The 27,013-nt window shown below is 45.9% G+C and overlaps 1 protein-coding gene and 1 long non-coding RNA gene across 7 annotated transcripts in view; one reads left to right on the plus strand and one right to left on the minus strand.

The window, feature by feature from the left end:
* Positions 1-1,809: 1,809 nt before the first annotated feature.
* Positions 1,810-27,013, minus strand: part of MIA3 (MIA SH3 domain ER export factor 3) — a 34,343-nt gene continuing 9,139 nt past the window's right edge. Inside the window, exons 4-29 of one of the 6 annotated variants that reach the window (XM_036354681.1) lie at positions 24,174-26,988; positions 22,600-22,761; positions 21,176-21,291; positions 16,849-16,980; positions 15,662-15,683; positions 14,818-14,906; positions 14,497-14,574; positions 14,298-14,408; positions 13,220-13,291; positions 12,929-13,033; positions 12,192-12,314; positions 11,989-12,100; positions 11,028-11,083; positions 10,843-10,933; positions 10,340-10,478; positions 8,505-8,606; positions 7,791-7,851; positions 7,656-7,691; positions 7,513-7,580; positions 7,292-7,389; positions 6,516-6,650; positions 5,721-5,786; positions 5,287-5,363; positions 5,106-5,177; positions 3,520-3,658; positions 2,318-2,625 (exon numbers count right to left, since the gene is read on the minus strand). In XM_036354681.1, coding sequence (XP_036210574.1) covers positions 2,318-2,625; positions 3,520-3,658; positions 5,106-5,177; positions 5,287-5,363; positions 5,721-5,786; positions 6,516-6,650; positions 7,292-7,389; positions 7,513-7,580; positions 7,656-7,691; positions 7,791-7,851; positions 8,505-8,606; positions 10,340-10,478; positions 10,843-10,933; positions 11,028-11,083; positions 11,989-12,100; positions 12,192-12,314; positions 12,929-13,033; positions 13,220-13,291; positions 14,298-14,408; positions 14,497-14,574; positions 14,818-14,906; positions 15,662-15,683; positions 16,849-16,980; positions 21,176-21,291; positions 22,600-22,761; positions 24,174-26,988 — 5,385 coding nt within the window. Of the gene's footprint in view, positions 2,626-3,519; positions 3,659-5,105; positions 5,178-5,286; positions 5,364-5,720; positions 5,787-6,515; positions 6,651-7,291; positions 7,390-7,512; positions 7,581-7,655; positions 7,692-7,790; positions 7,852-8,504; positions 8,607-10,339; positions 10,479-10,842; positions 10,934-11,027; positions 11,084-11,988; positions 12,101-12,191; positions 12,315-12,928; positions 13,034-13,219; positions 13,292-14,297; positions 14,409-14,496; positions 14,575-14,817; positions 14,907-15,661; positions 15,684-16,848; positions 16,981-18,131; positions 18,395-21,175; positions 21,292-22,599; positions 22,762-24,173; positions 26,989-27,013 lie in introns of those variants that run through there. The other 5 variants (XM_036354682.1, XM_036354683.1, XM_036354684.1 and 2 more) reach the window with 5 other exon arrangements.
* Positions 18,409-21,200, plus strand: LOC118678755. The gene is made up of 3 exons (XR_004975006.1): positions 18,409-18,589; positions 19,640-19,809; positions 20,964-21,200. It is a non-coding gene; the product is annotated as an uncharacterized LOC118678755 (long non-coding RNA).

A 27,013-nucleotide genomic window follows, 5' to 3' on the forward strand; every position in this document is an offset into this window, starting at 1 on the left:
AGCTTACTGACTTTCCAGGAAGATGAGGTAAATACCCCAAAAAGCTTTAGGGGCACAAAGATTCCAGCTTTGATTGATTTTAAAATAGTGTTAATTTACTTTTCCTACTTGATTGTCTTCCTAGCTGGTATAATCTACATTTAAATGCTATTTAAAAATAGAAATTATATTAACTTCATCATTATTTTATGTCCTAAAAGAGATTGAAATATTCCACTTGTGATTTACTCTTATTTTACATGGTTAAAAAAATAATTTCTGCTGTTAACTATAGAGTTCTTCCAAATTTCTTCTATTCTTGATATTAAGTGGGAGGAGCTATTGATGGAATTCTTTTGCTGAAGATATGTTGCTTATGGATTTTGAAAGGGTTATCTTCTTTCAAAGGTCCTTATCTTTCTAAAGTGGTGTATGTGGTAGTGATTTAGTATAAAGGAAGATTTGGTTTCACAGTGAGGCTTTTGCTTTCTGTAATCGGGTGTCCTTAGTGGAGTAAATGTCATAACAGTGACAGGCCCTGGTGTAATATTATGTCATAGACCTTCAGAGAACGGGAGAGTATAGTCAAAAAGTTAACAGGGATATCAGCTTTTTATCATTTTGATTTAATCTAAATCTTAAACTTCTTAAAATACACTATTAAGTTACTATAATTTAAAGGGTCTGAAGAGTTGGTTCTTAAGAAACATTGTTTTAAAACCATGGTGTATCCCTGGCCGGTGTGGCTCCGTTGGTTGGAGCATCAACCCGTACACTGAAAGGTGCAGATTTGATTCCTGGTCAGGCCACATACACAGGTTGTGGGTTCAATCCCTGGTCGGAGTATGAACAGGAGGCAACCGATCGATGTTTCTCACATCGACGTTTCTCTCACTCTCTCTCTCTCTCTCTCTCCTCTCTCTATCTCTCTCTCTCCCCCTTTCTCTAAAATTTCAATAAAAAATTAAAATTTAAAATAAATCCATGGTGTAGTAAGAGTACTTTTTAAGTATGGTGTAACCCCAGATTCTTAGATATACTGATTTTTAAATACAAATGCCAACATTCAAATATTAACTGTGGAGAAGAATCAGTCAACAAAAAGAATTGAGGTCAGCCCATGGTTGCTGACCTAGGGCATGTTACAAGCCTTCAAATCTTAAATCATTCTTTCTCAGAGTATTCTACTCTTCTGATTTTTGCCATATTCATTGAAAATCATAGGCAAGGTATGGGAGAAATAATAGACTTTACTTTTTTTAATAAAAGAAATTTCCTTTTATGGCCACAAGACATGGCTTTCATTTTTCTGTTGTGCACCCTTTTTTTAAAAAAAAAAAAAATCTGTTTTTATTTATTTCAGAGAAGGGAGAGAGAGAGAGAAACATCAATGATGAGGGAATCATCGATCAGCTGCCTCCTGCATGCCCCACACTGGAGATTGAGCCTTCAACCTGGGCATGTGCCCTGACCAGGAATTGGACCTTGACTTCCTGGGTCACAGGTCAATGCTCAACCACTGAACCAAACCGGTGGGCTTCTGTTGTGCACCCTGAATGCACAAATGGCAAAAGCAACAGAACATCAGGGCAGACACTCCTTGCTCCTGCTGTAAACTCATCTTCGGGAATGACCCAGGCAGGTAGTCACAGAACGTGTCAGATGGCCTGTGGCTGCTCTGAAGTGAAGGAAGCCCTCAGTCCTGGTGCCTGGGTGACGGAGGCCGAGCCTGCTGAGCAGGGAACTTGGTGCTGGGAGCCCGAGCTTTCATCTTCCCAAATGGCACAAGTCTCATGAGAAAACAGTCAAATGAATCAACAGACTCTTGGGAAACATTAATAACCAAATTTTAATGAACTTCCACTACAAAGAACTTCAGCAAGAGGGGAGATAAAGTTCAGTGATTTCTTAGTAAACATTTTTAGCGTAACAGTCCTTGCGACCAGATACTTTAAAAATTCAAGCTTATAAACACCGTTGCTCTGCGTTCAACTGGTGTCCACTAAAAACAGGATAATAAATGGAAATACATGTTCTTATGGCATTTCCACAGGAAATGTTCATATTTTTTATGACGTTCTAAATCATTGAACAGTTACATATGCTACACGAACTAAGACACAGGTATTCTTTATTGCACATTTCAGAGTTGGGAGGAGGCTCTAGCTTACGAGGTGATGTTCATTTAAGGGGAGAAATGGTATTTTTTCATTGTTTGGCTCAAAAATGCACACTGCCGGGGCAGCTTAGGTCTAAAAACTAACTTTATTGAAACTTTTGGATTTGAGACTGTAATGGGTAGTGCACAGTCCACTTCCTCTCCGGCTGCGTGTCGGAGTTACGGGCTCTGTTTCAAGGTCTGGGAGGGGCCCTGGCTGCCGCTCTGAGAGGCAGGTGGGGGCTCCTCTCTGGATCCAGGAGGATGTGAGTCTCTTGCAGCAGGTGAGGGGTACTCCGGGGGGCCGTGGCTCGGGGGCGGTAGTCGGGGGCCAGGAGCGAAGTACTCCCGAGGGCCAGGAGAGCCTCCAGGTCTAAAATGAGGGTGTCCCGGTACAAATCCTCGAGGGTCGAAAGGCACGTCCCGTTTCCCCGGTGGCACGCCCGGTGGGTATTCCCTTAAGCCTAGAGGTGGCCGGAAACCGGGACCTGGGAAAATAGAAATGGCGTCACGTATGAACATATCTCCGTGTGGGGGATTCCAGGAATGTTCATCTTTCATTTCTCCCAACCCTAGAAGTCGGGGGTGGGAGCCCCACTGTATACATCGGTCACACTGAGGCTCAGCAGGTTTAAGTGACAGGCCTCTGGCCGGCCAGCCATGAAGCAGCACCGGCAGGATTGTAGCACGGCTCTACCTACGTCACTCGTCTGCCATCTTTATCTCACGAGAACTTGGCTTGTATTTGACCCATTATGAAAAAAAGGGCTTCACAAGGTAAAGAAGTTTTGGTAAAGGAATCCTGTCTACTGCTGTGTCAATTAAAAGTTCCTGCGGGGCTCAGCATCACAATCAAGGTGCTTGCCCCTCTGGGAAGGCCTTCCAGCTCCAACTATTTAAACTCAGCAACATCCACTAGGTAGCTGTTCCACGCCGCCTTCTCTTTAAAACTTCCTTCCCATTTATTCCCAAGGTGGGGAGTGAGGGTTTAGTCTTCCCTTTATACTCTGACCCATTCACACATATGGCCTATGTAGCTGGTCCTATAGGACACCCTGAGTTCTTGGAGTTCGGAGAATAGTGAGTTCTATCCACCATAGAGCCTGGCACGCAGCCCCAGATGTTCAGTGAACATCTGCAGCAGTAATATTTCTGGCTTCCTATAAGCAGCCCCTTTCTGCTGTCTACAGGAGATACCATTCTGCCCACCCCAGCGGAGGGAGATTTTGCAGCCCCCCCACCCCCCGTGTCCTAAGAAACTTTAGGACAAGTTGAAAGGGACTCCGCCAGCTTTACCCTTTCATTGCAGAGCCCGCGATAGTAACTGTTAAAATCTTAGCAAGGAGCACACAGAGAGGTGGTTGGCAAGTCCATCATCATACCAAATGGTGGAGGAAATGGCCGAGGCCCGAAAGGCCTGCAGAGCTGAGGAGGTGGTCCATAGCGAATGGGCGGTGGTAGAGGGCCTCCCATGAGGGGCACACCTGGGAAAGGAGCGGGCCCTTCTGCAGCCATATTCACCTGCGGAGCAGAAACGGTTCAAGTCTGAAACACTCTGGAATGACAGACAGAAGCACCAGCACCAGCAAAAGCTGAACCCCAAAGAAGCAGATGCCGGGCACCTGCCAGTGGGCAGAACCAGTGCAAGAGACTGCCCTCCTCCCATTGGTCCCACTGGCAGCCTGGCCGGCAGCACGGCACAGCAGTGGAGTTTTGCTGTGATCGTGCTGCTACTGGTATGTCCAAGTGGGAGGGGGGAAATCACACCATGCTATACACGGCGATCTACTTCCAGGGCTTTCCCTCCCTCCCACATCCCTCCCATCACCACAACAGCTCCTTATTTCCATACGAAGAATGGAGAGAAGGGAACAAAAATCCATTCTCTACACCTGTCATCATAGCTACTCTTCAGAGTACCTTCAATTTCTTTTCATCTAACTCTCAGGTCTCTAGGTCTCTGAGTACCACCATCTTGTTGTAAGTATCAAAGAGCACAGAGAGCAACAGACACTTTGCCGAAGGTCATCCAGGATGGGAGGCCAAGGCAGGAGTCAGGGTCAGAGCTGCTCTCCCCACCCCTGCGCCCTCTAACAAAAGCAGGCTATTCTCTTTGAAGCCTTCGACTTACAGGGGTCTTGGGTCTTACTCAAGCCGCCCCTGGAGAAAAGACCTGTCAGGAGAGGTGTGTCCCGGGGTCCTGCACCGAACGGGAAGTGTTTTCCAACACAAACAATGTTCCATGTAGGTGAAGTTAGGCAGGCATGGCGCTAATCCTCACCTTCACTCACCAGTGATACTGCACATTGTGAGATAAGGACTAATCTTTCCTCACGGGAAACTGGGTTGAAAATTCTAAATAATTAAATCGCATGTACTTCTATTTCAAGCTAGAGAAGCCCTGTGAGGTATGACAGAGGACTCCCAGCGAGAGCCGCTACACGAGAAAGACTCTCCGGGAACCTCATTTAAGGCTCTTGCTGGAACTGGCACAACAGTAAGGACAGGTTTGCACTAGTCAGTGTTTCACCCCCGGCAAATGTCCTTCTGTTACCAAGCTGTGATTGCAGGTTATTCAAATTAGGGTTTGCCTACTGTACAACTGGAGAGGGTCTTAAATAGCAGACTTCCCAGCACATGTACTGACGATGAGTTATGCACCACACGGTGGATTTACTTTCCTTGAGAGCGCTCAACACGGAAGCACGCGATGTAAGGGTGGAGTGATGCCTGTGCACGTGTGTTAGTTAATTATAGCACTCCAAACGGGTTAATCACCGAACCAAAACAGAAACCAGTCAACCGGTCAGATTTCAGCAGCAGAGAAACACTCGCAAGTCCAAGGCCAGAGGAAGCTCACACGGCCGTGCAAGTTCACACAGGCAGGTTCGTGCCAGGGCCTGCGTGTCCTTTCCAGAAAGGCACCAGGTGTGACAAACCCAGGGCAGTCCTCAGCCTCAGTACTCACTGCTGCTGGATGCTCAGCCAAAGGTGTAGTGCTGGGAACTGAAGGGCCTTCAAACTCCTGGGGAACCGTTTGCTTTTTAAAAAATAAATGAGACAGTAGAGAGATAACCGCACACACACACAGTGATGGACGAGGCGCAGAGAGGGCTGCGGCACAGCGCAGTGCTTCTGGAAATACGTACCTTGCCCTCACCCACCCTGGAAGGGGACGCGCTTCTTGGGCTGCTGTTCATCATGGGAGCTGCACCAGACCCGGGGTCTGTCGAAACCAGAGGATGAGTTAGACTTCCTCTGAGTTACATTCTCTTTGAGGAAGAATAAAAACCCCTCTAACCCCTGCCTCCATGATTTTGTTGTTGTTTTCTTAATATATTTTTATTGATTTCAGAGAGGAAGGGTCGGGGGAGAGAGAGATAGAAACATCAATGATGAGAGAGAATCATTGACCGGCTGCCTCCTATACACCCCCTATTGGTGATCAAGCCCGCAACCCGGGCACATGCCCAGACCAGGAATGGAACCGTGACCTCCTGGTTCATAGGCTGAGGCTCAACCACTGAGCCACACCGGCCGGCTGCCTCCATGATTTTAGACCTTGAACACACCAGGTCCCTACCAGAGGCAGAGGGGCTCCCAGGTGCCTCAGAGCACTGGAGAGGAGGTGGAGGCTCGTCCACTGAACCTTGAGAAAGAAAGAACAGAGCCCTTGTGTGGATTTTCAGGAGGAATAAACCAACTGTGGACGGGGCAGGGCTCAACTCTGAAAACAACATTAAAAACGGCCCCAGCACCTATGAGGGGACATCACAATTTATGCCCAGACTTGGAGAATTAAAGTAGGAGCTGTCTTAGAAAGAAGGGCAACAAAGCCTGCGATGAACGGACTGGTTAGGGACCGCACGCCGGAGGCTGAGGCAGGAGTATATGCTCACCTTTTTCAGTTTGCATGTAATGACTTCCATATCTTACTGAGTCTCATGGACATAGTTATGAATAGAAAAAAGACCCAGCATTTCATACTATAGTGAGAAATGGTTGCTGCAGAAATTATAAAGTCTTAAGGCTACTTTTGTAATATTTCAGAAGGGAACTCCATAGAAATTTATTTTACAGATAAAGGCTTACACATCACAGTAAAACATAAAAATAGAAGCAAAAACAATATTATTTATGCTTTTACTTAAGTATAAATATACTTTACGTATTTATATGTAAGATAAATAATATTAATGATAACAAATAGATGGTTTCTGTTCTAAAGCAGATCTTGTAGTAGACTATTCAAAATAAGTAAAATTAAGAAATTCTCTATGTTAGGCACAGATTCTAAAAAGTTTGCATTAGAATTCTCAAATAAAAGGGGAAAGTGCTCTTGAAACAGTTTACAGGTAACGTGAATATGAATACTCACCAAATTCACTTCTGGGCACATCTCTTCGACTGAGCGTGGCAGAGAGAGGTCTCGCGGGCGGGTCCCTCGGTGGCGGGGAGCATTCTCCACCACTCACGGGCGAGGGGCCGAAAGAGCCGTTCTGGCTCAGGGGGCCTGCAGGTGACAGTCCACCGTTACCACGGCAGGCAACCTCTTTCCTTTAACATGTCGCGGACGGATCGTGAGAATTCTCGTGTTTTCTGTTCTAAGGCTTGTGCCCAATCACGAGAATTCTTTAAAAAGCTATTAGCTTGTAAGAATATGTAATAAGTAACTTCAAAATGCCATGGGTGCCCTGACCAGTTTGGCTCAGTGGATAGAGCGTCGGCCTGCGGACTCAAGGGTCCCAGGTTCGATTCCGGTCAAGGTCATGTACCTTGGTTACGGGCACATCCCCAGCGGGGAGTGTGCAGGAGGCAGCTGATCGATGTTTCTCTCTCATCGATGTTTCTAACTCTCTATCCCTCTCCCTCCCTCTCTATAAAAAAATCAATAAAATATATTTTTTAAAAAATGCCATGGGTATTTAATTTTAAAGTGTGCCTTTAACATTTATGTAAAACATTGTTTGTACTCGTTCAACAGAAACTTATCTGGCCACTGGGTAAAGCCAGCAATAAAACTACTGGTCCGCACTGCGTTAAGTTCTTAGGCTTGTTTCTAGGGCATCATTATATTACACACAGAAATAAAAAGCAATCTATATTCAGTCTGCACCCAAATATAGATTGCTGCCCTTCAGGAGCGCTCCCCACCTCTCCGTGGAGGGTTCTGTGCGCTGGGCCTTCCGGGCATTGGTTTTACAATCACAGGTTCTTGCAGCATCGCCATCTTCTGGGTCAATTCTAATAACCTTGAATAAGGAGGAAGAATGGACTTAAATATGAAATCGGAAACCAATTCTTATTAAATACCACTCAGCACAGCCTGGAAGACCTCCAAGAGCACTGACAAAACAGGGATCAAAGCTACGTACTTGTGTCTCAAATTGGCTGCTTCCCTCTTCTCTTCAGCCATAGCTCTTTCTGCCGCACGAGCTTTGAGCTGTTGGAGGAAAACGTATCCAAGTTCAGCTGTGGTCGACTATGCGCCAGATAAAGGGAAAGGAAAAAACCTTACCCAGTTCTCGTGCGCTTTCTTCTCATTAGCAGAAATCTGAAAAAGATAACACATCAAAAAATACGTTTATGGATTCTTTACACTAGCCTGTCGGAGACCCCAAAGAATCCTGCAGCTGCCGGGCGGTATACCCACCTGGTCTTTAAAGGAGCGCTCTGTTTTCTGCAATTCATCTTCCAGCTCTTCGATTCTCCACCTAAGAATACACTTGCTTTTATCCGTCCAGCACAATTGAATTAGATGTTACATGATCCTACCATGTTCCCTTTACTGTAACTGTACCCTTACAGATTTCATCCTAACAGAAACGTATTTTACATGGTTATAATTAAAACTAATACCACCTAATGTCCTTATTTATTGTAGCAACCAGAGATTCCGAGTTGATACATTATTATTTCTTTAACTGTTCTTTAATATGTTCTCATATAAGCCTGCTATCAATAGCTCCCTCCATAAAGCTTCTTCCTTTGGAAGGCAGCTATGCTCACCACTATACCACCAACGCAACCTAAAGCTTCTTCCTTTAATTATATCCACGGAGCATTACCCAGAGCTGAGCACTGGGCCCATCAATGTCACGGTCATTTTAAAGGTCTGATACACCAGACAGCAAACTGCCTTCCTAAAACAGCTCTTAAACCACCCAGATCTGCCGGCATGATTACCAAGCTCCCTTATATTTACCAGTGTTGGGTGTTGGGAAATTTTTGTTAAACATTATTTTCCTTTGCTAAGCGAAAATTTTCTTTGTGCAAATTAAATGTACTCATGTCCTCTCACCATTATTTATGTGCCAGTTTGTTGTGCAAACTGAACGAGTGGTTTCTGTTAAAAGCCTGAACTCACTTGTAGGTTTTTATCTCCTCTGCCGCCGAAACCGCCTTTTCGTCGGCCGCCGACAGCCGCTGCTCCCTTTCTCGCCGTTCAAACTCCTCTTGGCTGAGCTTCCTAGGGAAGAGCCAGTCGCCGAGTGAAAGTGTGTCTCCTTTCCCCAGCGCCTGTCTCAATGCCTCCATCGAATCCTCAACGCCTCCCCTTCCCATCCTCTCCCAGAGGCTCAGACGTGCACACAGATTCACAGAGGGTTTCCTTCACACCTGCCATTTGGGGATGCAAACCAAGCCCTGGCCTTTGGCAAATCACCTGCATTTCCCGACTTCTCTTCGTAATCCTCTATTTCTTCACAAATAAAACAAAGAAACGAGAAACACTAGGTGGTCCACGGGCAGCGTTCTGGGACTCGAGACAATGAAAGCTCATTTGCCTCGTGTGGGAAGCCAGGGCGGATCTGCCCGACAGTCAAGCTCATCAGGGTAAAGCAGGGGATGATTCCGATTCCTACCATGGGGAGACCTGTAACTGCTTCTCTTATTCCTGTCACGGAAGGGCTGTTTCTCAGCTGAAGACTGGCAGCATGAGAAGACAGTCCGCTGAAGACAGAGTCTTTAAAACACGTCTCCTGTCTGTGCAATTAACCACAGACACTTCCACACTTTAGGTCCCAACCCCACTCCCCACCTGCTTCAGTGGGATTGTGATAAGGAGAAAAGCTAAGGACTGGCAATGTCTATTGAAGAGAAAGAGACTCTGACTGCCCCCTATTCAGTGTACTATCTACGGGGCACTGGTTTTAACCCAATAACCTGCCAGCTCAAGCTGTCAATCTACTGTAACATAAGTGACAATGGTTGTACCATTTAACGGTTTAAAAACACTATTTTCTTGTTACCCTTGGACCTCTCTGCACATAGTTCTGATTCAAAAGACACTTAACTTGAAACTTAATTTTCTATGAATCAGAAGCAAAATGAGAGAAGCGCTATAGTAAAAAGGGTTAATACCAAAGAGAAAAAGGTTTATGTATTCTTAACTGCCCGTTCAATACTTCAGCCAGTATTTAATGAATGGCTGTAATAGACCGGTTACCTAGTTAGATGCTAAGATTAAAGTACGGACAGATACTATTATTATGTGCCACGCAATCGAAACTGATGGGGCATCCCGCGAGACGTGGTGATGAAAATCTAAAAGACAGGCCAACATCCTTGGCACGGTTACATTATGCAATGTTTAGTGTATCTGACTTACATATCTTCAATAGCTAAATATTCCTTTTGAAGTATTTACTTTACTAAAAATAATGTATGTAGCCGAAACCGGTGTGGCTCAGTGGATAGAGCATCGGCTTGCGGACTGAAAGGTCCCGGGTTCGATTCCGGTCAAGGGCATGTACCTGGGTTGTGGGCACTTCCCCAGTGGGGGATGTGCAGGAGGCAGCTGATCGATGTTTCTCTCTCATCGATGTTTCTAACTCTCTCTCTCTCTTCCTCTCTGTAAAAAATCAATAAAATATATTAAAAAAAAATAATGTATGTAAATCACTCAGGATTTTTCAAGACTACAGAAAGGGTAAGGATCATCAAAAACAAAAAACAAAAACCACTTCTGCAGCAGTAACTGTTAGTACCAACACCACTCCCCCTCAAAAAATTTCTGACACCTGGTTAGAATGGAAAGAAAAATGCAAGTTATGGAAAATGGGGCAGAAAGGAAAAAAGGCAACCCTAACTTCATCATGGATGGAAAACCTTGGTACTCTTTAAAAAGGAGACAAAGTGATCGGATAGTCACGCCTTTAGTTAAGCGACCGTCTTGCTGCCAACGACCCGGGAGAACCGTACTTCTGCAGCGTCATCTCCTTCTGCTGGTAGAGCTCGTTCAGGATCTCCACCTTCTGCTTCAGGGTCTTGTTCTCCTCCTCCAGCCCGGCCTTGGCGGCCTGCAGGGAGCTGCGCTCGTCTTCTAACTTCTTTATTTGGTCTGCAGAGGAGAACACGTCTGAGCTGTGTGTGCACAAGGACTGGGCAACTTGAGGGTGGGAAACATGAACACCGGAAGCCATTCTTTCTCTTTCCAATGCAATGATTATTAAAAAAAAAAAATTTTTTTATTGATCACAGAGATGAAGGGAGAGGGAGAGAGAGAGAGATAGAAACATCAATGATGAAAGAGAATCACTGATTGGCTGCCTCCTGCACGCCCCCTACTGGGGATCTAGTCTGCATGTGCCCTGACCAGGAATCAAACTGTGACCTCCTGGTTCATAGGTCAATGCTCAACCACTGAGTCACACCAGCCTAGCATCCAAAGCAATTCTTTCTCTTCCCAATATTTGGCAACCTACCTTCCAGGTTACACTTTGTGGACATCGAGGCTCTCAGCTTACACTGTAGAAGTTTTAGATCCTCTTCAACTACGGATATTTCCGTCTGTGTCTAGAAAGTGCAGCAGAGAGAGGTGTTCTTAAAAGGAGGCACAGTAAGGACTCACAGGCACGGACGCCACTCTGTTCTACACAAAGGACGGTACCCGAGAAATGTCCATCATCTGCTTAATCTGATTTTTCATCTTCTCACTTCGGTCACCTAGGAAACAAAGAGGTTTCATTACTTCTACAGTCAAAGTCAAAACAAATGAACCAACAGAACTGACTAGGCTACTTGACTTTTAGAGAGTTTTGTGCAATAAAAATATTACCCAGCCGAAACCGGTTTGGCTCAGTGGATAGAGCGTCGGCCTGCGGACTGAAAGGTCCCAGGTTCGATTCCGGTCGGGGGCATGTACCTTGGTTGCGGGCACATCCCCGGTGGGGAGTGTGCGGGAGGCGGCTGGTCGATGTTTCTCTCTCATCGATGTATCTGACTCTCTATTGCTCTCCTTTCCTCACTGTAAAAACTCAATAAAATATATTTAAAAAATATATATATATTACCCATACCATTCGTGAGCAAGGAGGGATATGTGAGGCAAAGCTCTCTCTTCCCTCTCACATCTACCTGCACCTGGTCAAGTATCTTCATTAGAAAGACTCTTTCCTCCCTTCTCCCCTTGAATCTGCTACCGGGTGGGGTTGAAAACACCCACTATGCGAGCAACATCCAACTCGGGAAGCAGCATCCAGAAACATCTCTAGTCAGTTCATGGCTCCCACCACCTCACTCTCAAAGTCAGTTGTGGGGCCTTCGAACCATGGAGCTACAGAGATGATGAGCATTCAATCCCAGTATCATCTCCGTGAAGGTGGGAAACCAGTTTCTCCTCAGTGCCCAGCACCAGTGCACATGTCTAGTTCTACTGGGATGGAAAAGCAAAACCAGTGCTCACTGCACGCCCACTGTCACACCGCAGCCCAGCCACCCACCTCTGCCCAGCGCACACAGACGCACACACAGATCCAGCGATGTGCGCCCACAACTCTAAAGGCGCACTGGTTACTTGATTAAAGACAGGAAGGCAGAAAGAGGACTAGCCTCCCTGAAACCCATCTTACCTCCCACTTCCCCGTTTGCTAGTTCATCTGATTCATTTCCTGTTTTATGTTGATGCTCAGATTCAGATTCACAGTCTAACCGATTCAACTGTGTGATGCAATTTGTCAAAGCCTAGAAAAGAAGCAAACGGGTATTAGAAGGAACCTCCTGGTTGCGTGGGAGTTCATGAGAACTAAACATGTGTTCGAGAGAATGAACTTACATTGATATTATCATCTTTTTGAGTAAGAGTTACTTCCAAATCTTTCTGAGACTTCTCAAATGATTGGATTTGCTCACTGAGCTCAGCGTGGGATTTATTCAAGTCTTTGATTTCCTGCTGCAACTGAAAAGTTAAAGCACACGAATTTCCGAAAGTTAGGGCTTTGTGCTGGAGACATCAGGACCACGTGACCGAGACAGGTTAGTACAGAGCCAGGCTCCTCTTTGCCCGTCACCACGGGCTAAGGCCTCGGTTAAGGGCGAAGGGAGAGTGGCTCCAACCCTCAGAAGCTGATCCAGTTTACTGTATCCTTCAGAAAATGGCAGCCAATTCAAAGAACTAACACCCAGTAGGAATAGAAGGGAACAATCTCAGTCTTCCAGACCCAGAAATGTCTTCTTCCCTTGAAGCAGGAACTGCTTAGACTAATTCTTTAGTTTAAGAAGCAAATCCACACCCCCTTGAGGCCATTCAGGTTAATAACTGGTTGGTGTTTGAAGATGAAGACTAAGCACTCCGCTAGTTCTAAGAAACTGTACAGAACAGACAATCCAGAACAGATGGAGGACGAACACATGTACTCAATTTGGGGAGCACAGTTTAAACTCTGCATATCTCAGAATAGAATCCTGCATACATATTTCATTTCCTTAAAAACAGATCTGAGAAAAGATATTCAAGAGGCAATGGTATTGGGTTCTCTAGTTTACATAATCTACGCGTTAACTTTTCTTTACCTGGTCTCTCTTCTTCTTAAGCTTAGCATTTTCCTCTTGAACCCGGTGGCATTCGGACTTCACCTTCTCTTCACTAAGTTTAGCTTCGTTAAGGGCAATCTGAACCTAATGCGAAACACTCCTATTAATGAATTAATTCCAAAGGGGGGAGAAATAAATCCACAAAGTTTCACTTTCCCAATCAGACATCAGATAGTTTTCAGTTGCATATTCTAGCACAAATAAGAGTTTGCTCCGCAATAAAACTAAGACATTGCATTAATATCTTGCAGGAATTATAGGCAGCTTTACCTCTGAAAGTTCTGAGGCATTCATTGCAATAACATCCTTTAACTTCTCTAAAGATATCTTGTTTTCCGATATCTGCCATGTGGAAAAGAACACACAAAATATATCAGGATTTCAGTAGGAACACTGGGATACAAGCTAAAAAAGAAGGGCCATCCCCTATGTATAGCAGGTAAAAGCAGGTGACCCAGCCTTAGCCTCCAAGAAAAGCCAAGAATATAAAGAGATGAGGAAACAAGAAAATAATTGTAGGCATTAGTGTTTCGTGCCACCCACAACCTTCCTGTCTGTGAGATAATGTGGCAGAGGACCAGACAAAAAGGTGAAAGCAAAGGAAATGAAAAAACTTTCAAGCACACCAGTTCAAATCAATGGTTTTTCCTAGTAAGAGAGAAAAAGATCCCGAGGTCACTTTAAAAATTCTCTGGCCTGAACTGAAAATGGCTGGACCGGAGAGTAGACAAACCTCACCTAGAGGAGACTTCACGATAAATTATGAAGGACGCTGCCTCCCCAGGTTGGGGCGGGGGGGTGCGGGGGGGGGGGGGCGCCTCTTCCCCCTTTAGCTGTGGGCTGTGACTTCCAGGATACAGCAGGCCAAGGCGGCAGAGGGCTGACTGTACCGTGGAGCAGCCTCAGCCAAGTGATCACATGTAACTGGGCGTGTGATATATGGGAACCCTCTCTCTACTATGTTGAACTTGAACTCTAAAACTGTCCTAATATTAGAAGTCTATTTTTAAAAAGAACCACGCAAACAAAACAAAGCACTAGCACTGTTCAACTGGGCTAGTTTCTTAGTTGCTCAACATGTTTTGGGGGTTGAGCCAAGCAATATAAAAATTACCCTGGGCTTAGGACAAAAATACTTCCTAGGACCGTAAGAATAAGAACTTGTGGTATTAGCATTTAAAGTTCCCAAGAAATGAACAGATGTAGGTTCAACTCCCCTGGCTTCCAATCTTACTCTAGTTACAACATGGGAAAATGCAGAGTTCAACTCACCCAATCTATAAAATAGCTTGAAAAATAAAATAGTTTGAAATCCAAGTGCTGGTGACACTTAGGGTGAAACTCTTACCAAGTCCTCATTCTTGGCATTCTGTTCTCTCTCAGATTCTAAAAGGAGACGCAGATTTTTTGCTGTATCGTTCAGATTTTCCTTAGTTTCTTCAAGCTCCTTGATTCTATGCTGTAGAAAACAATATGAAGATTAATAATAATTCCTTATTTTTCTTTTGTTCTTTGAATGTAACCTCAAAATGATCAGGGATTTTTACCTTAAATTTAGTGGCTTCATCAGAGAGAATCATATTTTGTTTCTTGGTTTCTTGAACATGCTTCTTTGATTCCTTGACCTATTTAGATAAAGCATTCAGAATATAGAAATATGAATCAGAGTGCTAGCAAACGTATCTCCACCAGGTGGCCCCTTTAGAAAAAAGGGTAGTACTTTACACACATCATGGTTGCTTCAAATTTGAATGGTTTGTAGAGAATAATGGAATTTAAAAATATGATTTAAAAATAGCATAATAACTATAAGATAGGAGGAGGAAATGAAGCTGGAACCATGGGGGAAAAAACTAAAAGAATTATACCTTCTGCTCATAATTTGACAATTTTTGTACAAGATCTGCGTTTTCTTTTTTGAGCATCTTCAGCTTCTCAGAAATTTGTTGTTCAGTGACTAAAAGAAAGGGGGGGGGGGCGAATCCATAATGGAATTATGACTTCTAAATAAAACTAAATTACCCAATCTATTAGCAACAAAGACATCTTATCCTGCACTATGAAGTAAAAGAACTTCTTAGCATAACTATCAGCCTTTAAAAAGCAATCAGTAGTTAAGAGAAATAAAGGTGTAAAAATATTAAAATTTAAGAAAAATATACTAAGAACCTTTACTTCAATGAGTTTCCAATTAAATTTATTTCAGAGGTAGGAAATACAGTAAAATATTTTAGCTCTATATCCTTCCCTTCAGGAAACCCCTTTCTTCGCAGAAACTGTGGTCATTTCAACTATACATAACTTGCAAAGAGGAACAGATGAAAGTATAGCATATTGATTTGCATCTCTTATTCCTCAAATTATCTACTTAAATATATTTATATACTGTACTGATTATAACATTAGCCCAGGAACACTGTTCACATGTAATAAATTTGCATTCCATCAATATTTAAAGTCAATCTGCCCCAAATTAAACCAATCATCTTCTTCCTACTGCGAGTCTGTTCCACCTCATCCCCTATGTCAGTGGGTAGCATCACCATCTATCTACTCTATCACCCAAACCACAACCCAGCATTAGTTAAACCTTCAGGAGTTAATAAGTCAGTCATATATCAGATGTCACTATAGCTACTTCTAGTGTAAAACTCTTATCAGGCACCAATAATAAGGACACAGCACAATAACAAAACCAGCCTAAATATTTACCTTGGTACACATGGCTCCTTACCTAAAAGAGAAAGAAATAAAATTAAATTTGATTTCATTATTAGAAATAATACAGTTCTAATATAATAGTCAAATCGTAACTACAAGGAAATTTAGTAACAGTTGGTTCAGCCCAATGAGCCATCGGGTTAGAAAAAGGTTACAAAGCATTTTTTTTTTTTAATATATTTTATTGATTTTTTACAGAGAAGAAGGGAGAGGGATAGAGAGTTAGAAACATCGATGAGAGAGAAACATCGATCAGCTGCCTCCTGCACGCCCCCCACTGGCCACTGAGCCATCGGGTTAGAAAAAGGTTACAAAGCATTTCAAATGTAATTGGTAGTGATACTTCATAAATAGTTTGATAGATAAAAGCAATAAGGCAAACACCTCATTTTGCAACAAAAGGTACATTTATATATCTATGGAATGAGCACCAATCTTATTAGCTAAGCACCTAACTTTAAAAAATGAAAATGGGTAGTATTTTCATATACTAATGCTTCATTTACCCGAAATAACCTGACAACCCCAAATTGCCAGAATGAGGTCTAGAAACAATGACTGTTTAAAAAGACAAAAATTAAAGGCATTGTCTTTGTACTAAGACATGCCTCTTCCTCTCACCAGAAAACATCATGGGAATCCTATTTAAAGTTGACTATTGGCTGAATTTAGAAGTCTAATAAATTAGCTCGAGATCATTCAGATTTTCCCAATCCCCTGAGAATAGTGGTCATAATCCTGAAAGGGAAAGGAGACTAGTGCAGGAAAATGCACAAACAAAAAGACAGCTAAGCCCTAGCCGGTTTGGTTCAGTGGAGAGAGCGCTGGCCTGCGAACTGAAAGGTCCCGGGTTCGATTCCGGCCAAGGGCACATGCCTGGGTTGCGGGCTCAATCCCCGGTAGGGGGCGTGCAGGAGGCAGCCAATCAATGATTCTCTGTCATTATCCATGTTTCTATCTCTCTCTCTCCCTCTCCCTTCCTCTCTGAAATCAATAAAAAATAAAAATGACAGCCAACACCAATGAAGACTACACTGGGTTACTTTACAAGGGTAGTGTAGATTACATGCATTGATTTGTGTTCATGGTAGGAAGTGAAAAAGAAACAAAAGGGCCAGTGACTATAAAATATTCCTTGTACCTATGAGGCAAGAGATAAGTTCATCTAATTTACTCACAGCAAGGATGGTTCTCCAGAAGAAAATGACAAATGAAAGAATTCCCAAGAAGGCAGTGATAAGTACAGGCTTCCATGGCAGTCCATAAAAATCAGGCCCGGGCTGAACATCACCAGGCAGTGTAGAAAGCAGCTGAAACAGAAATATCAGAAATAATAAAAACTCTACAGCCGAGCAGCCACAAAGAATTATCCACAGACGTTCTAGAACAACCTCTAGCAGGTAACTACTCCCTCAAAAATCTTCAATAGCTTCCAGGGTTTCTACAAAGACTGGATACTGGCAGCCTCACACTCCTCTCTCCTTTAAAAAAAATATTTTAATGATTTTTTAGCGAGAGTAGAAGAGAGGAATAGAGAGAAACATCCATGATGAGAGAGAATCATGGATTGGCTGCCTCCTGCATGCCCCGCACAGGGAATCGAGCCCACAACCCGGGCATGTGCCCTGACCGGGAATCGAACCCTGACCTCCTGGCTCATAGGTCGAAGCTCAACCATTGAGCCACACCAGCCGGGCGGCCTCACATTTCTTGTTTGATTTGAAATGTTTCTAAACAGGATGAATCCAAATGTCTTTAAGTTGTGCATGTGTTTCCATATGTGACACCACATCACCGTGTCTAACACAGGGCTAGAATCCCTCTGGATTTAGCTGATGTGTATGACTTAAACAGCCACATAAAACAAACAATTAAAATCCGGTACCAAGCAATCAAGTTATACAGCAGCAAATAAAACCAAAATGGTAGAAAGTAACACAAAAAAGTGCACTTTTCCCCTAAGCCTGTATTCCACTCCTACAGACACATGGCGAGGAGGCCGCACAGCTGGTCAGTGGTCTCGGGGGGCGCCCCTGAATGTAACTGTCATCCGTGCACCAAAACGCCTCCATTCTAACTGCTTCCGCGAAGGCCATGCAGGAAACACCCGCCTGTGCTCGGTTCCCAGCGCCGCTGCCGGTTCACGGCACCTGTCCCACTGGCCCCGCCCCCGCGGAGCCGGGGTCACGGGGAGGAGGCGGCGGGGCCGGGTGAGGACGGCGATCTCACGGCGATCGCAGGCCAGGGTAACCCAGCGCCCGCCGCCTGCTCGGGGCTCAATGGGAACCAACAGGCGACACCTCGCCCGCGCCCGCCGCCTCCTGGAGCAGCGCTGCAGGGTCCCGCCGCCTCGGGCCTGGCCCCCGTTTCTCCCTCGCCCCGTCCGCCAGCGCACCCGCTCCCATCAGAACGGCCACCGGCCGGCCCGGGGTCCCCCCCGCCCCCGGAACGGGACCGTCACCTCCAGGAGCTTGGCTATCAGCGCCGCGAAGAACACCGACAGGGGTCCCAGCAGCTCCGAGTCCCCGGGGGAGGCGGAGACGGAAGGCACGGTGGCGGGTACGGAGTCCATGGCGCGGGGGCAGGCGACGGAGGCGACGCTTCCCCGAGGTGCGGCCCCGGGCGCCCCTCTGGTCACCGGCTCCCCCTTCGGAAAGGACCCGAGGGGCGGGAGCTGGCAATGAACTTCGCCTCCCCCGCCGCCAGCACTGACACTTCCTACACCTGCCCTCAACCACGTCATCGGCCCCTGCCCCCGGGCGACGTCAGCGTGCCGGCGGGGGCGCGGCCTTGGTGGGCGGGGCCTAGGTGGGCGGGGCCGCGGCGGGAGGAGCCAATGGTCGAGCGCGGCGGGGAGGGAGCGAACGGACCTGCGCGGAAGGAACGGACCGGCGCGGGAAGGAGGCGCACCTGCCGCAGGTACGGGGGGGGAGAGCGCGATCGAGGGGAGACCCCGGCTACGGGAGGAGGTCGGGGGGGCGGGGCCGGCCACTCGCCCGCCCGAGCCGGACCCTCAGTCCCCGCGGGCTGAGCCCCCCGACACCTGCGGTCGCTCCGCTCGCTGGACCGCTCGGCCTCCCTGCGCTCAGGTGCCCGCCCCGCTCAAGGCTCCCTTCCCGACCGACCGCCGGGGGCTCCAGGGCCTCATTTCCTGCTGATGCCCCTTCAAAAGCCACGTCCTAAGGAACCGCGCCATTATCACGCCCGCGCCAGTGGGCTCAGGGGGTCCCGCGTTCGATGGTTACGGGACTCATGGAAAGAAGAGGATTCGGAAGAAACGGGACAGGAAGCTGGAGAGGAAGCAGTCCTGGCAGATTCTAGAGGCATGTCTCCGGGCTGAGTGTCGAGTCCATTCAGAAGAACAACAGAGCAGGGACAACCAGGGAAATCCAGAATTACGCTTTATACCCCCTAACAGCGGTTCCCAACCTCCTGGCCCTTTAAATACAGTTCCTCATGCTGTGACCCAACCATAACATTATTTTCGTTGCTACTTCATCACTGTAATGTTGCTACTGTTATGAATCGTCATGTAAATATCTGATATGCAGGATGGTCTTAGGTGACCCCTGTGAAAGGGTCGTTGGACCCCCAAAGGGGTCGCGACCCGGTTGAGAACCGCTGCAACCTTCTATTCCTAGCACAAGACTTGGTGCATATTGGGCCATCAAAATGCTTTGTACCTTTCAAACCAATGTTATTTTGCAACATTGCACCCTTTTCTCTTGCCACTCGTATCTGTCTTCTCCCATCAACCCCCAAGCAGGTACTGTAACCTGTAGCACATCTGTGTCCCCCAACCCTGGGCTAGAACAGGGCTCTGTGCATACTGTAAGTAAAGGGAATAAAGAATCCCTCCCACATATGGAGACGGTGAAACTGTGGGAGGGATGATGATGTATTCTGATCATCAAATGTGAATTCTGAGCCTCCCTTAATCGCTGGAAATTTCATTATTCTGCCTCACAGGTCACACACACCTTCACCCGGACCTGCTGCCACCCACCACAATGACCATGGAGGAAACTGAAAAGCAGTTTGGTTTTCCTCCAGCCTTCCCATCCGGTGGCCTTCCTCCTGAATTCCTTAGGTATTTGACATCTTTATACTGGACCCCTGGTCATCCAAATGAGAAGCAGGTAGGGGGTGACATCTACAAAATGCCAGGCACTGTGCTAGACACTGTCTATTATCAACTCATGTAGTCCTGACAACGATCGGAGTAGGTATTATCTGCTTTGTGAAGACGAGGAAGCTGATATTCAAAGTTTAGTAATTTGCCCACGCTTCTAAATCAGGGGTGGGGAACACTTTTCTATCAAAGGTCATTTGGATATTTGTAATATCATTCGTGGGCCATACAAAATGATCATCTTAAAAATTAGCCCGAAATATTTGGTCAGACATTTAATTCACTCACCCCTAATGCGTGGGCAGGGCCAGACCAAATGATTTCTCGGACCTTACACAACCTGAGGGCCAGGCGTTCCCCACCCCTGTATCTAAATGATGTATCTGGGATTTGAAACCAGATCATCCTGGCTCAAAACCCATGCATTTTACAGAACAAAAAAACTCCTCTTTCCTACACAAGTTTTGAAATCACAGAACCAGGAGGAAAAGTATTTTTGTAGGGGAGGATACTTTCTCTGTAGCTTCAAATAATTTACCAAGAAAAACCACCCCATTTCAACAAACACCACAAGGGGGAGCTATGACCTAAAAAGCTTAGGTAAAATAGATTAAGTATCTCATTTGGGTCATGACTTCCTTTAGGAAGATAAATCTGAATATTTTACCGTAAGTGACTCTTTCAGAGAAGCAAATCTGACCATACCCCTTTTCTGCTAAAAACTCGAAAGAACCGACCCCCATCCCTAACAGCCTAACACACCAAGATATACAACCTCCTTTATGCCTGACCATTACTCTGCATTTGAATGACACAACAAAGCTTCCCTGGCTCCCCCAAATAAACTTTTCTTTATGCCTCCATCTCCTTGAACATGTTATTTCTTCTGACTGCACACTGCCCCGTCTCTCCTCCACACTCCTCCAGCCCCTCACCCCCGCTGTCCTTCTATTCAACAACAAACTACACATCAAACTCCCACTGGCCCTTCAACTCTGCCCCAAACATATCTCAGCCCACTTCTGACATCCTCTGACCTTTCTCCCACCACAGTGAATCAATTTATTTAACACAGTGCTCACCACCAGGTAAACACTCTCTTTCGGCCTGTATGGAAGTGTGTTCAGGTGGATGTCTCTATCTCCTTGCCGTGTTTTACAGCCGTGCATATGCCCAGCTCGGGCACACAGAGATCCTCCTAAGTGCTGCGCTGACCTACGAGCCCATCAGAGTCACGTAGCTGAGGCCCTCTTCAAAGAATCGGGAGTCATTTTCAGAAAAACACCTTAGCTTTCTCACCTCATGCTCGAAATCAACTTAAAAACTGTAGTCATCAACATTCTATTTGAAGAAACCATGTATGGCAAACTTACCGTCTTAGTCAAATAAACCATGACAGGCGTGGCGCTAGCTGGCTCTTCGGCATGTATTTCTAGTTGCTCTTTTCCATCCACAAAATAGTCAGGAGTGCTTTCGGTTACAAATATCCCTAAAGTTGAGGGGGGGAAAGGAATATTTTATTGTATGCTTTAGAATAAGGATTGTTTCTCTTCACTTACAATATTTACGAGTGCCCACTAAGCAGTAGCCACTGTGCCGGGATCTGTGGCTGTTAAAGACGATTATATAGAGAGGAAATCCCAGAATTCCCATTGGGGCCATCAAAGCCTTCAGTTATAAAACGAACATAGCTCTGCCCTCGCTGGTGTGGCTCAGTTGGTTGGGATTAATCTTGGGCACCTAAAGGTTGCTGGTTCGATTCCCAGACAGAGCACATGCCTGGGTTGTGGGCTCAATTCCCGATATTTTGCTCTCTCCCTCTCCCTTCCTCTCTCTCTAAAAAATGTTGTTTTTAAAACAACTTTCTCAGTTCAGACAAAATGAATTGCTCTCCCACTAGACGTTCGCTGTGCTCTGTGATCCAGTTACTGTTCACAAGTGTCTGTCTCCACTGGACATCCCACCCTGCTACATTCTGTACTGTTTCCTGAACTCATACAGTATAACGATATATGGACATAAATACCCTGTCCCTGTGTTTTTTTATATATATAATATATATATTATTGATTTTTACAGAGAGGAAGGGAGTGGGGTAGAAAACTAGAAACATCGATGAGAGAGAAACATTGATCAGCTGCCTCCTGCACACCCCCTACCAGGGAGGTTCCCGCAACCAAGGTACATGCCCTTGACTGGAATTGAACCTGGGACCTTAGTCCGAAGGCCAATGCTCTATCCACTGAGCCGAACCGGTTGGGGCCCTTCCCTGTTTTAAAAAGTTTTTTTTTTACCATGTCCAGGTAGCATATCAACAAAAGAACTGAGCTACACTGTGTTCTACTTCGGGGGAGGTGGAGTGTGGAATGGGGGTGAAACACTGAATTTGTGAGTTTTGGAGCAGCGGTTCTCAAACTTTCAACCAATCAGAATTTCCTGGAGGGCTCGTTAAACTCTGATTGCTGGTTTCCACCCTGAGAGTGTCTGCTGCTGCTGATCTGGTTGCAACTGTTTTAGAGCCTAAGGCTTTTAAAGTACATTTTAGTTTAAAATGATTTGCCTAAGCTAATGCTAGCAGTCATTGGTGTGTGGGTTACTGACAGTCTCCGGCCTGTGTCCTATGATTGATCTCATGTGTCTTAGCTCCTGCTTCTGTTGGTTCTAGGATTTCTTACTTTCAGAATGTGTCATACCTGTATTACTTTCCCCTCTGTTTCCGATCTTTAATAACAAACCTCCCAGAAGCTCTTCTTTATGACATGCCTCTACTTGGTAGAGAAAAATTAGCAAGCTTTACCTGGGTGCTCGTCTTTCTCAGTATTTGGCTTCTGTGGCACTTCTAAGACACCCACGTGACTAGTCACGGGTTGATCTGAATGGCCAGGCTCCTCAGGAATCTGCATTTTGAGATCTTCTATGTTCTCTTGTGGGAAATTATCTTCCAGCGGTGGCTGTATCTCTACGGGGAAGAATGCATTGTGCGGCAAAGCTTGCTGACTCCCCCTTGAACTCCTCCCTCTGAGCAGCACCCCATCACAGCCCTGGGGCAACCCCTCTGCCCTCGGAGTGCCGGCAGCTCATGGAGCACAAGTGGGCAGGAAATTAAGAGTTTCAAATGATTTGATCTCACTTCAAAGATAGCTAATCTACATAGTAAAATGTACAAAGAAACCCTTCTTCCAAAGTAAATACATAATTAAATGTATTTACAGTAGGGACGTCAATAACCTAACGTCCTCTGGCCCACACAGATAAATGTGCGAGAGAATCCAGTCAAGAGAAAAACTAGGAAATGTCTCTTCGACACAGAAATGACATGAACTCTCTCATACACAAGCACGCCTGTCTCAGAGCCAGCACAGAGAAGGGCGTTACATACAAAGGCAGCTTGCTGAAGTGCCTTCCCATATTGTCAAAGCACCTCTAACGGTCAAAGAGAACCCATTTCTGTCCCTAAGAGGCTCAGGGCATAGCCCAATGTGTGACCACAACAGAGATGGGTTTCTTTCAAACCTCAGAATCTACCCTGAAAATTCGAGTTTTATGTTCTAACCCAATACATATCTGCATTCATGAAATGCAAAGGTAGTCGGTTCCTGCCCAAATGCTCGGGGAAATTGACATCTGGGGAGAAACATTGACCCTGTGCCTTCCTGTCCCCTGGTTCTCCTCCACATACCCTCAGTTCAAATCCCTGAGTTTGAAAAGCATGGGGGGCAGAGATGAGGGCGTGGAACTCAGAAGCAGCTTATGTCAGGACACTGGCTCAGGGCCAGTTCGACCACTATTTACTCGATGGCTTCTGTGTCAGCTGCTGTGTTAGACTTTCTCTGCATCCTGGCTCACTGCTTGGCCAATCCGAATGCATGAACCCCAGGGCCCAGTAGAATTGACCTGACCTTGGTGATTGCTCCCAACAGGCAGAAAGAACATGACATCCACCAAAGATGCAAGCTGGGAAATGAAATCCCTCAGGCAAGGCATCAACTGAAAAGTTAGGCCAGTCAATCCTTGTTCCTACTGCACTTATTTTATGATTGAGAAACTGTGTTCCCAAAAGCGCTTTCATAATTTCACATGGAACTTGTACTTGGTTAACAGGTCTATTTTGTGCATCTTTTTCTCGTTTGCATCTTTATCTTTTTAAAGTTTCCTTTCGAAAGTGCTGCCATTCTCAACTGTTCTAAGAAGAAAACAGTAAGAAGGCCTTATCCGTGCCTGAAACAAGGCAGGAAGGGACGTGTGGATGTCACTGTGCTGCCTCTTGCCTTTAGACATGCTGTCAGCTGTGGGCAGGGCTTTACAAATAAGGTATAAGGCCCTTCAGCGAACCCCCAACCCAGCTCGACAAGGTCACAGGCGGGGACTTACCTTCTGCTGGTCCCCCCCAGCCTCCCTCTGGAGGCTGTGTCGTTGCCAGTGGTCCATTCTCCTCCCCTGTGGAGTGTGTGTACCTGACAAAATAGATCAGGTCCTGAACATCGTCTAGCACTGCAGCCTCTTCAAGAATGTCACGCTCTTTCATTCCCGAATCCCTCCATTCGGTCACAAGAGCATCGAGCATTTTCTCTGCTACGTTCAAAATCTGTGACTCAGACGCCCGGAAGACCTTATCCAGGACTTTCTCCACATTGTAGGGCAGGCTGTCCCGCTGTGCCGACTTCAGCTTTCGCGACATTTCTTGGAGCATGGCTTCCAGCTCGTGGACATCAAAGTACTTCTGGAACCGCTGCAGAGACTGCTGCTCCTTAAAGAAGCTGCTGATGATAGGCAGGTCCTCCCTGTGGGCGCTGTGCTCTGGCTTTGCGGTTGTGTGTGCAGCCCCGGGGACGTCGCCTTCCCGTGCCTCAGCAGCAGCCCCCTGGCTCTGTGTGTCCATGAACTTCTCTGTGTCCTCCTGGCCCGCTTTCGAGAGCTCTACCCCAGGCTTCACTGCGAGCCCCGAGGTCTTCGCGTGTTCCTCAGGGTCGTCTTCTTTAAGATAACCAGGGTCTTGACTCCGAAGTACTTCACCTAACTCCGGAGTCTGGTATTTTCTCTTGTCAGGAAAGCCACTCCCTTCAGATGGTCCCTGTGCTTTCTTACCTGCAGGAGGGCTTTCTTCTGTTTCTACCTCCGGGCCACCAGGCTCCTTGCCTAGCGTGCCTACCCCTCTGCCCTCAGTTTCATTTTTGCTTTCAGTTTCCAAAATATTACTAGTGTTTTCTTTGCTTTCTTCAGTTTCTACATTAGTATTTATGGCGTCGAAAATTCCACTTCCAGAGACTTGTGGATTAACATCTAACTGCTTGTCCTGCATCTCAAGGCCTTTTTCTTTAGACTGTTTTGCACTTACAGCATTTTCGTCCTCCAGCAGTTCTTCAGCGCTGGGATCTTCCTCCTCTGCCTCTGGTTGTTCAGGATGGAAACCTGGTACTTCTGCGCTATCAGTCTGGCCTGCTGTTGCCGCTTCCGGAGTGCCCGGCTGTGGATAAACAAGCTCTTCACTGAAGGTGTCCCCTGTGACCTCTTCCTCATTCAGCCTTGTCTTCCCCTTCACGTCCGTATTAACTGCAGCAGCCACATCTCCTCCTGGCTGCCCGGAGAGATTTCTTCCCAGAATGGAACCCTCATCTTCCAGTTCTGCTGACGAACCAATTTCATCGGGAGAGGAGAACCTAGGTTGATTTTGAGTTTTAAGAAGCTGTTCCTCTTTAAATTCCTCACTTGGATGCTCTGCTTTGGGCATGTGTTGTTCTGGTCCATTTCCGGAAACATCTATTCCCTTCTCCACACTGTCTCTGGATGCATTATGCTCATTATCTCCCAAGAGCCGTGTATCATCCATGGCTTCCTGTTTAATCTTTTCTTCCTTCATTTCATTCCCGGCAGCTCTATGTTTCCATACATTCACTGAGCCACCTTCCGAAATCTGTTCTCCAGGCTTCTCTTCATGGGCCATTCCTTTTGAGATATGAACAGCTGCTCCTTTTAGGTCATTTTCTTTGTTATAAAAGGCTGATTTTAATATTTCTCTACCCTTTTCAGTAGCTGGCAAAGAGTTGAGGTTACTGCTTTGCATAGAACCAGGCAGAGTCCTGTCTTCTTTCTTTCCATCCTCCAGTCCTTTCTTACCTTCCACCAGGTCCCTGTTGGACTCCTCAACTGTCCTCCCTTTTCCTTTAATATGAAGTTCTGTGTCCATTACTGGGTTTTTGTCATTATTTGTTTTAGGAACTACATCTTCTGCCTTTTCAGGGTCATTATCATCTGCTGCTGATTGTGGTTTCCCCCATTTGCTGTCTGGGATTAATCCATCCTCACCTTCCTCTTCTTCCTCTGAATCAGAACTCTCAAAATCCATACCTGTTTGCTCTTCACCTTCTGTGACAGCAGAGAAGACAGTATCCTCCAAAGATGTTAGCATACTTTTATCACCCTTTTTGATGCCAAGGGGCTGAGTTACCTCCCCCTCATCCTCTTCACTTGAATTCTGCTCTTTATCGGTTGAATATTTCTCAACTTCAGATTCCACTGGCATTCTCAAATCCTCTCCATCTGTGAAGGTTAGTAATGGCAACTCATCAAAGTCTTCTTCATCCTCTTCCTCTTCGTCCTTCCCAACTACGTAGTACTCAGCATCTAATTCCTCATCAAAATCGTCTTCTAAGGAAGTAACGAGCCTGGTTGTCTCGTCATCAGACACAAGTACATCAGCAGTTGAGCCAAATTTGGTTTTCAAATCCACGGTCATTTCTTTTTTCAAAAGTTTATAAGCATCAGTCTTCTGCTCACCGGAGAGCTGAGAGCTATTGCTGGCTGTGTTGTTTTCACTGGCTGACGCGTTTAAGTTCTCTCGAAGCATTTCTTCCAGCGGTTCCAATGAGGATTGGTCTCCCTGAGGGTGACTTCTTTGACTGTTTACATGGGGATGGTTCTTCGGAGCCTCATGACTGTCCTGGAGTTCCTTGGTGCTTTCTGAGAAAACACTTTCTCTTTCTTCTGAGGTAGCTTGCACTGAATCAGGTTCAGGGTCACTTTCTTCAGGTATTTCAGGAGGCTCTTCCACAGGCTGAGAGGTTTTCTCTAGAGCTTTCTCAGAATCTCTAGTTGCAGAATTGTGCAAGTCCAAAAATCCTAGAAGTTCTTCTACATTATAGTTATCAAAAGTGTCTCTTCCCCCATCAAAGCAAACAAAATCTGTCTCCTGGAAGGGAAAGAAAAGCATTAGT

Source organism: Myotis myotis, unplaced genomic scaffold (genome assembly GCF_014108235.1).
Source record: "Myotis myotis isolate mMyoMyo1 unplaced genomic scaffold, mMyoMyo1.p scaffold_m19_p_21, whole genome shotgun sequence".
NCBI classification, from domain to species: domain Eukaryota; kingdom Metazoa; phylum Chordata; class Mammalia; order Chiroptera; family Vespertilionidae; genus Myotis; species Myotis myotis.